Source organism: Lycorma delicatula, chromosome 6 (assembly GCF_047948215.1).
Source record: "Lycorma delicatula isolate Av1 chromosome 6, ASM4794821v1, whole genome shotgun sequence".
Taxonomy (NCBI): Eukaryota; Metazoa; Arthropoda; class Insecta; order Hemiptera; family Fulgoridae; genus Lycorma; species Lycorma delicatula.
The window spans coordinates 144800280-144813715 of record NC_134460.1 but is presented as its reverse complement, the minus strand read 5'-3'; the positions used below and the strand labels follow the sequence as shown (position 1 = coordinate 144813715).

The 13436-nt window shown below is 34.0% G+C and overlaps 1 protein-coding gene across 1 annotated transcript in view; it reads left to right on the top strand.

Moving 5' to 3' along the window:
* Nucleotides 1–5674, top strand: part of LOC142326953 (retinoblastoma-binding protein 5 homolog) — a 45127-nt gene extending 39453 nt beyond the window's left edge. Inside the window, exons 10-12 of the mRNA XM_075369684.1 lie at nt 2761–2932; nt 3086–3167; nt 5575–5674. Coding sequence (XP_075225799.1) covers nt 2761–2932; nt 3086–3167; nt 5575–5674 — 354 coding nt within the window. The remainder of the gene's footprint in view (nt 1–2760; nt 2933–3085; nt 3168–5574) is intronic.
* The last annotated feature ends 7762 nt before the right edge of the window (nt 5675–13436 follow it).

Below are 13436 nucleotides of genomic sequence, written 5' to 3'. Positions count from 1 at the left end.
AGAATAAATAGTATAGAGCTACAGATTAATATACCCCTTTCTTTAATGAATCTGATTATTCATTTAGATTGCAAATTTTGAAAAATGTACAACAAAAAAAAAATTTTATACACACACGCGCGCGCGCGCGCGCGCGTACCAGGTGATTCCAAACTGTATGGCAGTTTCTGGTGAGATGATTCTATAGACAAAAATAAGAAAAACATTCATATAAACATAGGTTATAAAACGGTTAGTTAGCGAATTTCGGCTCACGAAACTTGTAACTCTACTTTCAGCTCCCTTTGTGAATTTAAACCGTACTATAATTCTTGAGGTAAAAATCGAGATAAATTTAGTGCTTTCCGATTGGTGCTTTTAATCTAAGAAATTGAATAAAATGGTCTCAAACTTCTACCTCACTTAGCTTTTAAGAAAAACGGGGTAAAATGAAAACGCTTTGTCTGAAAATACACTCTTTTAGGTTTCGAATAAAATAACTTTGTTAATTTAACAGTAAACAAATAAAAAAGTCTAATTAACTCTGTAGAGAATTTAATTATGAGAAAATTGAAGTAAATAACCTTTATTAAAATTAAACACAAATTTGATAACTTCAACTTTAATCACAAACAAAACACACAAACTAAATTGTAAAAGTGATATGATTTTAAGTAGAACAATTTTCATCAATGTTTGAGCCACAAAATGTTTATGAAAACTAATAGAAAACTTATCAATAACAGAAAAAAAATGAATAAAAAATAATTTTAAAAAAATAATAAAAATCACATACTTTTTGATTTTTTATTCAAAAAATTATTAAATATCAAAGTGGTAATTTGATAAAGCTGAAAACATTTCTTCAAAGCAGTTGGGCAATGTGGTCACTATTCTGTTCGTGCATAATTCAGCTCGGCAAATCCATGCTAAATTCGGCAAATCCGTGCACATCTAATAGCACCATTATTATTTCTAATAGTTGCTCCAGCTTCTATTAAGTGATTCATCACATCACGGAAATAGTGAGCAGGTGCGCCCAACATTGAAAAACCACATTTGCACTCTTATCTGCATGTGGAATATTTTCCAAGAATTCAATCAGATTTGTTGACAATGCAAGTACCACTCTCCATTGAGCCTTGGTGGTAAGAAAAAAAGGGCCTATGAGATTATCACCAAGAAAACCACACCACACATTATACGAAATAGTGCGTGGGAAATGACATGTACCAGTCTCATGGAGATTGAAATCCACCGGGTTGGTCTTGTGGTGAACTGAAGTCGCAGATCTGCCGATTTTCAAAGCCCAAACTTCTAAGGTTCAAATCCTAGTAAAAGCAGTTATTTTTATACAGATTTGAATACTAGATCGTTGATACCGGTGTTCATTGGTGCTTGGGTTTCAATTAACCTCATATCTCAAGGATGGTCGACCTGAGACTGTACGAGACTACACTTCATTTACATTCGTAGATATCACCCCCATTCATCCTCTGACATAATACCTTACGCTGGTTACGAAGGCTAAACAGAAACAGAGTGTGAGCCGAAACTCGCTAACGAAGGTCTATGTTTACATGAACTTTTATTTATTATTTTTGGCTATAGAATCATCAGATTTCATATGGTACAGTAATCCCTTTCTCATTAAATTAAGGGGGGTACATTAATCTGTAGCTCTATACTATTTATTTTAGTTTTTCCTATGGCTATGGTTCAAGTAAAGCACACCTTAGGCACAAGAGGCATTAGTACATTAACTTTCTATGAGAGTAATGATGTTTACTATATACTAAGGAAACAAATTGAATATGAACATGCTTAGGTTAAATATTTCCTGGATTCCAGTGGAGTTAAAATGCAATGTACATTAGGATACTATGTATTGAAATATGCAATTGTATACTTAGTCATCTATACAACAGAAGACCACTTCACTCCTCATTATGCCTAGTAAGCCTGGCATGGTATGCTTATTATTTTTAAAAGTAGCTATGTCCATTTTTGGAAGTGGCTCATGTTTTGAAATCTACAACCATTTTTGCACTTCCCATAATACAATTTCTTGTTATTTGTGGTACTCATATGTTGTTAAAAAGATGTCATGTAAGAAACTGAATTTATATTAGCAATTTTTTTTTATTTTAAATAAATTCAGTTAGGGTCAGATTAAGATAATGAGTGTAATGTCTTTTATTATACTTCAGGAAATGTAATAAATTACACAAGTGAAAACTTAATCAAACTACAAAGTCTGTTGAAGATCCACATTAAAAAAAATAAATAAATAAAAATAGAAAATTTAGTGATACAGAGTTATCTGTACTTAACTTATTAAATGAATTTGTATTTAACCATCATTTATTTGTTACAAAAATGAATTGTTAATTATTGTTAATGAACATGGCCAAAAAGAAGAGGTATTGTTTAATTTTTTAAATATAGACTTGCAATGACAAACTAAACCAGTTATTTTGACAAAAGTTTTGAAGTAAGTTGTTAAAAATATTTTGTTGCTAATTTATATTCAGTTTTTTATCAACAAAAAATTCAACAGATTAAAAATTTTAACTGAATCTGAGAAATGTGATATGTTGGTTTTTTGATAGTGAATTTATCTTTGTGCTACCAAAACATAGAGGTAAGCAGAATGTTTAATTAAAACAACTTAGATTTTTGATTAAGCCTCCAAACCTTTAAAATAAGTTACATATAAATGAGATCTCTAAAAGAATAATAAATTTAATTTTAAAAAAATTATTATTTTTTTTTTTATAGATAGATGTAATGACTGTTAGTCCAGAAGCGGTGTGCAGTTCTGATGAAGATTGTGAGAATAAAAAACAATTATTTTTTTTGCCTTGTGCACCAGAAATGGAAGAAAGTTCTGACGATGAAAACCCAGCATGTTCATGGAATAACAAACCTCCAGAAGTCAGACCAGCTGATTGTAAAACAAAATCACCATCTGCAAAAAAAATGAAATATTCAAAATAGTTCTTTATTTATATTTATTGTTAATTCCTTTACGTGTTTATATGAATATTATGAAGTACAAATATTATCTATAAACTTAACAAAAGTTTTATTTTTTCTGTAACAGTTGATATTAGTATTAAGTTAAGCATATTGTACCTAACTATTTTAGCTAGTGATACTGGTGCTACTACATGTTTCAATCAGAGGTAATTCTTTTGTAGTTTGATCATCTTACTTCTATTTTTCCATTTTTTATCATTTATTCCATTTTCTTAAATATATACTGAAATTATGTTGGAAAATGTGTCAGATGCTGCCACAGTTCCATTTATAACTTTTCCTATTAGCCAAGAAGCAGACGCTTCTCAATTGAGGTTTATTAGAGTTGCAATTTTGTCTGTAGATTGCAATCACCAATTCTTGTACATAAGTCAATCAAATGGTTTACTACATATTAGCTGATATCAAGCTGCTTAATCATCAAATATAATAGGTTTTCCCATTATCTAATTTAACCATTAATCTGTCCAGTTTCTTTTGTTTATAATTTTACTCTATTTAGTTTTTAACTCTCTATTTTAAGTTGTAAGGATTTTTTATTGTTGATTTTTTTTTTTCTATTTTAGTGTAAATGTTTTTCTGTTACACAAGAAACATTTTGTATTACTTATTCATTATTGACTTGTGAGAGTGATTTCATAATACCATAAAATAGAGTAACTGTTACTACATGGTGATAAAATTTATTTTTAAAAGTATTGCATAATTTAAGATGTGAATAAGAAACAAAAAACAGTCATTGAGCTTTTGACCAAAGAAATATGTTGTAGATATTCCAAAGATCTTTAATTGTGTACAAGATGTATAAGAAGAATAATTTCTGAAGGAGTTTAAAGAAAGTTAAATAATGTTGAAAGGAAACCATGTAATAGTAGGTAATAGCCACCAAGGTAAACCATAACCAGGATGGATAACATATCATCTTATCACTATTTGTGAGGAACTTTGTTGTTGTTATAGGACTATTGAGCAGATTACCAACAACTATGAAGATCATAGAATGAGTAGAGAATAGATGATTCTAGGTTATGTCATCATTATTAAATATTGTCTTCATTATTTAATATTTATTATATTCGACTAATGCGATGCATCAGACTTACAATACTTCTAAATAGAATTTAGAATTCACAGTCAAATAATGCAATCAATATCGTTTTCACTCTTGATTTTTCTGCCTGATTTTGCCGGTCTTTGTACTCCAGGACTCAATCAAGCAGTGAATTGACCACCCTTCGTTTGCGGATCAAACATGAAGCACCAGCTTTCAGCCCCAGTTACAATTGTTTGCAAAAAATTCGGGTCGCTATCGGCAGTTTCAACAAAGTCTTAAGCGCAAGAAAGAAGCACCTGTTTTTATTCGTTAGTCAAGAAGTGTGGAACGAAACGAGAGCACACCTTTCGGCGGTTCATTTTTTCTGTTAGAATTGTACTTCTGCGTCTTTACTGATGTTTACCTCGTCTGCTATGCCCGAAGGGTAAGATGTTCGAGCAGGAGGGCGCGTTTTCGTCTTGAACAGCTAGCTGTTGATGGTCTCCCGCTTCGCCCATCGTCATCCAAAGACTCTCTACCATCTTTAAACCGCTTCCACTACGTGTATGTTGTTGTATGAGATGCGGCTTCATTACCGAATGCTTGGCGTATCATGAATAAGTTTCAACGAAAAAGTTTTGAAATCGAACACAAAATTTTATCGCGCTTCTCTGTTCCATGTCGCGAGTTCGCACAAGGTCACACGAACACAACGTACGCGGCCAAATATAACTCGAGACTGGAATGACGAAACGTGATAAAATTTTGTACACACACTCATCAGATATCGTACTACATAGTTCTTTGGTTGTCCGAAAAATGGCGCCACCTATCGACTACAGAAATTTATTTCGCGAACTTTTCAGACATCTGTGTAGTCAATAATTATGTTTATGTTATATTTCAACCAGTCACAATTTTCAGCATCTATAGTAGTATGATTTGAGGTTATTTCTAGTTCCTTGTACGAAGTAAAGGAGGTATTGTGATCCCGAAAAATTAGATTAGATTTCAACGGAAATATCAATTTTGACCAATCCTTTATTCATTTTGACTATTTTCGGCGTGACGTCTGTGCTTACGTATGTGTCTAGCATAACTCAAAAACGATTAGCCGTAGGATGTTAAAATTTTGGAATTAGGACTGTTGTAACATGTACATGTGTACCTCCCGTTTTGATTGCAGTCGACTGAACCAAAAGTGTCCAAAAAAAACAAAATTCAAAAAGATACGGATTTTTGACTCAATAAGCCTTCATTGAGAGCTTTTCAACAATATATCATAAGTGGTACTTTAATTATTTTATCTTACAAGGAGAAGGCTCTAGATTCGAATTAGACTTCACCTCACACCTTTTAACTTTTTTTTTTAATTTAAATATATTGATTTATTAATAATTATTAACCTTTGATTGCAAAAAGAGTTTTACGATAAATAATAATTCAGTAATAACAATAAAAAATAATACGAAAAAATATCAGAAATTAATTATGAAATAAAATTTTATGTACTTTTACAGTGAAAATAGTCGGCCGTCATTCCAGGATCCTATCTTCCTTGCTACCAATGCTCCATGGTCAGAATATCCTGATGAAAACGCTCTCCTTGCTCATAGCTGACAGAGCCCAAATTTTCGGGGAAAAAGTCTAGCTGGGAGTGTAGGAAATTAATTTTTAATGATATCCTACATCCTAAACGTTTTCTAAGAGCTTATTAACCAAAAAATACAGTTTTCATCTTTTCTGTTGCCTAAAAAATCATCAACAACGTCTTTGAATGTCTTCCATGCAGTTAGTTCACATTCGCTAAGTTTATTCTCAAAAGTTGTCTTAAAGCAGTTTCTTGATTTGCAGACCGATAAATATACCCTCCTTCAGCTTACCATCACTTAGTTTAGAAAAAGTTATTTTTAAACCATTAAATCCCGGTCCATCTTTGTGTGTAGTGCCTTTACAAAATTTTTCATGAGTCCAAGATTTATGTGAAATGGCGGCAGTATGATTTTACCAAGCTCAATTAATTATAAATGCGTTACATTTTTTTCCACCAGCCACAAAGTTCTGCCGCAATGACCAGTTCTTTACTTGGTAGTGACTTTTTGTATCACAACAATCCCAAGTACAAAGAAAACAACAATATTTTGTAAACCAAGAAGTAATGCAACAACTTTCATATCACTGCAGTCTTGCCACATATTCTGTTTATATTTTATTGCTTCTAATATTGATACCATAGTTTTATATGTTTCTTTCATGTCGACTGCATGATCTAATGGAATGGATTGTTGTTTGTTACCATTATGCAATAAAACTGCTCTCATGCTAACTTTAGAAGTCTGTAAAAAAAAGCCATTCTTTAAGAATATGCTGAATAAAGCTCTTTCATCAGGCCATCGATATCAGTACAAATGTACAATGAATTTTTCATAGTAAAATAAATTGAAAGAGTTTTATTTTATGTTCTAAACATAGTAACTTTTGTTTTTTCCAGTAAAAGATTCCACTGTTGCAGTCTTGGCCCCAGATGTTCAGCTTGCTGCTTTGATAACTTTAAATTGCAAACAAATCATTAAGTTCATGTTGTTGAATTAAATGGCTCATCAGATACAGGAAGAAATTCTTCAACATTCTCTACATCTGCTTCGTTTTCAGATCGTTCTTGTAGCAATGTTGGATTAGATGGGGGTACTGTCTTTAGAGTTTACATCTGCCTATATTATGAACTTTCTATTTTTAAATGAAAATCCAAATATATTTATCATACAAAAGTAGTAGTCATTGAAGAGGTCCTTAGGTTCATGCCAAACCATTGGTACAGCAAATGGCATGGCTCGTCGTTTCCTCTTCAACCATTCAGTTAGATTTACTATGCACGATATGTAAATAATATGAGGTGCCCAAATGATTTTATCTTGATTCCCAATTGCACAATCAAAATAAAATTTATAGCCTGTTTTTATCAATTCAGAAATAGTCTTTATTTGATATTTACGCGTAAATTTATCACAGATATAACAAAAATTGTTTGGGTGATTTGAACACCCATGAACTTTTGTAGAAGCAATATTGTAGCAAATAAAAAGCAAAAAATACAACAAAACAGTATAACTCTGTTAAATACAATACAGTACAGACAAGTGAAGCTAGACAATAAGAATTTAAGCTCTGTAGTAGGTAACAACGGATAACGGATGACTATGCTGTCGTCATACAGACATGTTTGTATGTGTGTCACATGATACAATGAATATATTTATTTCTTCTTTATTAAGCATGTATGAATATTGTTTAAAAATAAAAATATGGAAGCTATACTAATTGTAACCAGTAGTTGATCAAAATTAATTAAAAACATTTGTACAAATTTATTATTTATGTAAAACTTTATGTGGTAACTATTACAACAGCATACTTGAAATTAGTACCCAAATTATGGTGAGAATATTTGTATAACATCTTAGATACAAATTGTGTTTACTAGTGTAACAGTAGAAGAAATAGTACAATTAAACAAATGAATTAATTATTTTTGTTTATCTACCTAAATTTTTTTTCAACAACACAATAAATAATTAAAATTAAGTAACGTGTATAGTTGTAAGTTAAGTAAATTTTTAACTTTTCCTTTCCAAAAACACTAACAAAGTACAGTAACATTTTCATGTATTTAAACTGCTGCCTAACTGCATCAAAAGTTTCTCTACGACTTTGTCTGAATATCTTTTACATCAAAATGATTAAGAAAAGTAAAAATTATACACAAATAATAAACAATAAAATTTACAAATAAATTGATGTCATCCTTCAAAATACAGTTCATAACTATAAAACTGAATACTTGTAATAATTTTAAATAGATTTGATGTGAAATACAAAATCATGTTAATGATGATTATGTTTAATTGATAAATTAAATATAATAGTTTGTACTAATTTACTTTAGTTAATACACTGTATAAGTTCAAACATGTACAATCTTGTATGTATTAAATAAATTTTATGTGTACATAATATTGATTATAAAAAGAGTGTGTATTTTTGAGTATAATAAATGTTAGATCTAACGCGAAAACAAAAATCCACATTTTGTTTTAGACAACTTCTGGACTTCTTTATTAACTAAGTAATATTTTCTTTTGTGAAAATATAAGCCACTATAAAAGTTCAATTTTTCTTTATCTTGCCATATTTTATATGATTTATTTTTAAGTGTTATCTAATTTTTAATTAATATTATTTTGATATTTAATTAGATCATTTTAAATTAAATTTCTTCTAATTGGAATAGTATAGAATTTGTACCTCATATTTGTTATAAGAGATACCAGAACTTAAGTTCAAACCAGAAATTTTTCATTATATCTGCTTGTCTTTTACTAGAGAACAGGAATTGTTGATAAAATTTACATGATTGGTTTGTTAGAATTAAGAATTTTGTTGTGAAACACTTGTTCCTTAGCATGAAAATAAACAATAGCAATCTTTTTGATAAGAGTTAGTCTTTCTTTTGATTATCATCTTACTCTGATTTTCCTTCCCTTTGTATCTTTCTTCCTTTGATATATACAATGGGAATTGTACACACAGTCCCAATTGCGCAGTTTGCTGCAAGAAGTAAAGTATGAACTCTACCTTTCTTCCTTCGTGTGTAGGTTTATTAAATATTTTATAATCCATGAAAACATTTTATTTAATTAGTTAATTTCTAATACAGTATAGACAAACAAGGAAATCTTATCACCTATTCATAAATATGGATTTCTGTAGGTTACATGGGTCACTATGATTGTTTTACAACTTAAAAAAAAAAATGTAAATATTATGAAAAGAAAAATAAGGAAGGAAAATTTTATTCTACGCTAAATGAAATATTACTGTATAATTATTATAACGTTATAAAAACTTTGTAAACAATTTACTAATAAATTTTCAGCTACAAAATGCACTGTACTTGAATGAAAGAACATTTCATTCTTTACATTTGCTATTCATAAATTAGTTTTAAATCTTTGTCTATTATACAACTGTATTTTATTTCAATTTCAAATTATTGTAGTCAAATTCTTATTGCACTATCGTAAAATGCCTTAATCAGATTATGGAATGGCCTTCTTTAACATAAAACGAAAATATTAAAGGCATTTTAATAATCAAGATACTGATAAATAAGGGATAGTACTATTAAACAAAATGAACATTTTATTAAAAATGATGCAATGTCTCAATTATGTTTAAAGAAATTTATTATTTTTGTCTGAATTACATAAATGTAAATAACATATTTTTTTTTGCTGAATTCTTTTATTTACTTACAATCAGCTTCTACAATGAAACTATAAGAATGTCGTATAACTGAACCATCACGTGAAAGAGGACCACCCAATGATAATCCTCAAATAATACAAAAAAAAATAGCATAACATAACGAAAAACAATAGTATAACATAAATAATATAACATTTGAATTGTGCCTTAGAATGTCCAGTCAACATTAAAATTAAAGCAACAAAATAAATATTAACTTTACACAGAACAGTAAACAAAACAGTAACTCTGAAACATCCAAGAAACAATAAACATGAGCACTAACCCGCCAAACTGGATCATCATAACAGGTAATCAAGAAATTCAAACACATGAAGCCTTTTTTAGTCTCCTAATGTCTACGCTGTTATCTAGCAGATTCAAAGTGAGATGGTTAATATGCTTATCCAATCTGGACCCATACCTTGAAATTAGACTTCCAACTTTTTCTCGAACATATGAAATGCCTATGTAATCGTGGATCTCGGTATTCCTCTTGAACCGTGGTGCGTGGGTTATGTTCCATAGAAGTTTGTTCTGAACTGCTGAATGACTTAACACGTTGGTATTACTGGTGGTTCCCCAGTTTTAAAACTGTACGTCCATATTGGTTTCAAGAAAGCCTTGTAGAGCATAACCTTGTTGGATAAAGAAAGTTGAGATCTCTTACCCAACACCCAGTACATCTTAATCTTAATTTAAGGCAACTTCCTCTTCTCACTAATGTGATCCCTCCAGGTCAAATGGCGATCAAGGTAAAAACCTAGTTATTGTATTGTACTGACTGAGGTATCCTGACACCGTATAACCGAATCACAAGGTTATCTTCCCTCCTCATTGTGAATGTCACATGGCTGGACTTCGCTGGATTGACCTTTATCCAACGTACTCAACCAAATGCTGATGGCATCCAATGCAGATTGCAATTTCTCCGAGGTAGTAGCCGGAATATTGTCAACCGCCAAGATCGCTGTGTCATCCGCCTATGACACATCCGTAACATTGGCTGTAGTAGGCAGGTCAGAAATGTAGATCAGAACAGAACCGGCCCTAGAACTAAACCCTTGCGGAACCCCTGAGTTGTTATCGAAAAACGGTGACATCTCTTGATTGTTAACGCGCGAGTAGCGAACATAGATAGCTGCGAAGAATTAAAATGTATGGTTGTGGTAGGTACGATTTTAATTTGAAATGAAGACCTGGTATCCAAACTTTGTCAAATGCCTGCTCTATGTCGTCCAAAAAGGCCGCCGAACATTACAGTTTCTCTTCCAGTCACCTGACGATAACACCAGTAATTCTATGGTCTTGTTCCACAGTCGAGTGACCACTCCTAAAGCCGAATTGATGATCTGGTATCACTCCTTCATTTTCCAAAACTGTCCACAGTCTGCGCAGGAGTAGCTTCTCAAAGATCTTTGATAAAACCGGTAGCAGGCTGATAGATCTATGCGAAGAGACCTCCTGCGAAGGCTTCCCAGGTTGAAGACCATTGTTATTTGTGACACCTTCTATTCCGAAGGGTAGTGAGTTATCCTAATGATTGCACTAAAGATGTCCCGTATGTAAGAAACAGCCGGAGACAGAAGTGAAGATATCTTTTGTGTAATGCAGTCAAACCCCGGAGCCTTCCGTACGCACCCAATCCTCTTCACCTCTTCTCTTTGAGAAGGGCCTCAAAGGGAGACACAAAGGAGTCGGACTATTTAAGAACTCACTAAGTTCCTCCTCAATACTACTGTGAATACGGCCAGCTCATGCGGCCGAATCACCTTCGTCAAGTGCTCAGCAAACAACTTGGCCTTTTGGCTGTTGTCACAGGCCCACCCATCAGCCGTCTTCAACGGCGGAAAAGAGATTGGCGGCCGTTAGAATTCCCTCGTCATCCTTCAAAAAGAATTATCGTCCCTTCTCAAAGGAGATAGACTCTCAACATACTCCTTGAAGATTCATTCTTGTGCACACGCAGTATTAATTTCAATCTGTAGGCCGCCCGGTCCTCAGGCCTCCCGAACCGCTGCCACCTCCTTTTAAAGTTTTCTTTGTTCTAATCAAGTCATAACTTCCTGGGGTAATTCATACTTCCTGGGGTAATTGTATTCCGTCCAGCTCCAACGGAGTAGAGCGCCATGCCGCCTCCTGCATGACAGCTGTTAAGCACCTAGTAGCTATGTCCACGTTATCAGCTCCACATCGAAAGGTAGCTTCTCAGTCCAACTACTATATGACTCCCAGTCCGTCCGAATGTTGTGAAGGAGCAGTGATTCTTTTTTCCTCACGACCATCATACTAACCGTCAGAAGAACAGGCGAGTGATCCGACGTGGAGTCGCAGTTGTTCTTCACGTCAATATAAAAAGGCGAAACCCCGAACTGAGATAAAAACCCAGCAAGTCAGGAATAATCGTTGGATTCGAAGGCCAGTAGTTTGATTGAAGTCCAGAGATAACATGTAGTCGCATTTTATCAACAGACACCTTTAGGGACCTTCCACGAGTAGTCGTAAGCCGAGAACCCCAGAATACGTTCTTCGCGTTCCAGACACCTCCCGCATTGAACCAGCTCCCAAGTGTGCCAAAATACTCACAAAACATCTCAGTGGTTACGGCGTAACGAGAGGGATAGTAGATTGCTGATAGTTTCAGAGACTCTAACCAGTCCAAGATCTCAGTTGAGGTGGCCGGTGCTAAACGGAGGTAGCTGATTGTGTCGTAGCTCACTTCTTACCACAATCGCTGTACCCCCCATTCGTCCTTCTATCAGGGTGGTTGGGTGTGTATACTGAATAGCCCCTAATTCTCAAATAGTTCCTATCAGTAAAATGAGTTTCCGAAATAAGAACATCTAGCAGCTCGCAGAAGATGAGCGTCTCCAGTTCCTCCCTGCGATTCATTACCCCATTGATGTTCCATACAGCGAGTTTCAGGTAATTCCTCATCAATAAAGTTTAGAAATCACCTTCGTCAGCAGACCCAGGAGATTCCCAATTTGTTAAACCAAGAACTCGACATTACTCGCAAGTTTCTCAAATCTGTTCGGTGTAATTGAATCCTTATTATCGGTTCCTGCTACTGCCTCAGCAAAGGATCTGGGATGCGGAGTCCAATGAATTTTACCAGTATCATAGTTACTATTATCCGCATTACTACTGACCCGTTGACCTAAAGACAGGAAATCTAGGTCGTACTAGGTCGTACAATTTGCCTCTTAGACCCTCGGACCTCGCAGCAACGTGCTTCGGAGCATAACTCATCCTCCTCTTCTCTTTCCTTTCAAGGATCTCCTTGTAGACCTTGCAACCTTTATAATTTGCAGGATGACCCTCGTGGCATAAAGCACAAATCGCTGGTATGCTCCTATTTACCTTCTAGTAATCGGCGGTCCTGTGCTCCCCCGCACAATTCATTCAGCAAAACGGCCTTATGCCGTTTAATTATTTTTATTATGACGGTACTGTTGACACCTCATACACTACACCAACCCTCGAGTTCTATTTGGTGTTTAAAGACCTAACGCAACAATTTGCTATGTACCTTATCCGGAACACCTCATTATTATCCTTAGGTTCCAGATTTACAAAAACAGTTGCCAACGGCTCCTTCGTTACTCGGTGGCGAGAGTTTACGATACTCCGAACCTTGTGCCCCTGACTCTCAATCTCCTGCTATATAACTGCAACTGGGATCAATGGTGAAGATTTTTATGCACCACCCGAAACGCTCTCTCATCACGCCTTGAGAAGGTACGCCCTAGCAGATTATTTTCACGAACAACACGAATTAGTTTTTTGTAGCTCTCAGTATTCTTCGACAGCAGCTGAAATTGTTTATGTTTATTATTCTCACGGTGTATTCCGCCTTGTTCACCACCGATTCCAACAACTCATACAGCTTCGTGATATCCGAAATACTATCGAAGGCGACTTAACCTCTTCCTTTTGTGAAGCAGCACCGTCAGTCTCCTCCACCGGCAGACTATCGAATCTACTCGAGAGAGGTATATCAATCCCAGGAGTCGTGTCAGCTACCGGCAATGTGCGTAAAACCGGCACCATTTGCCTTGACGGCGGGACCGTAATC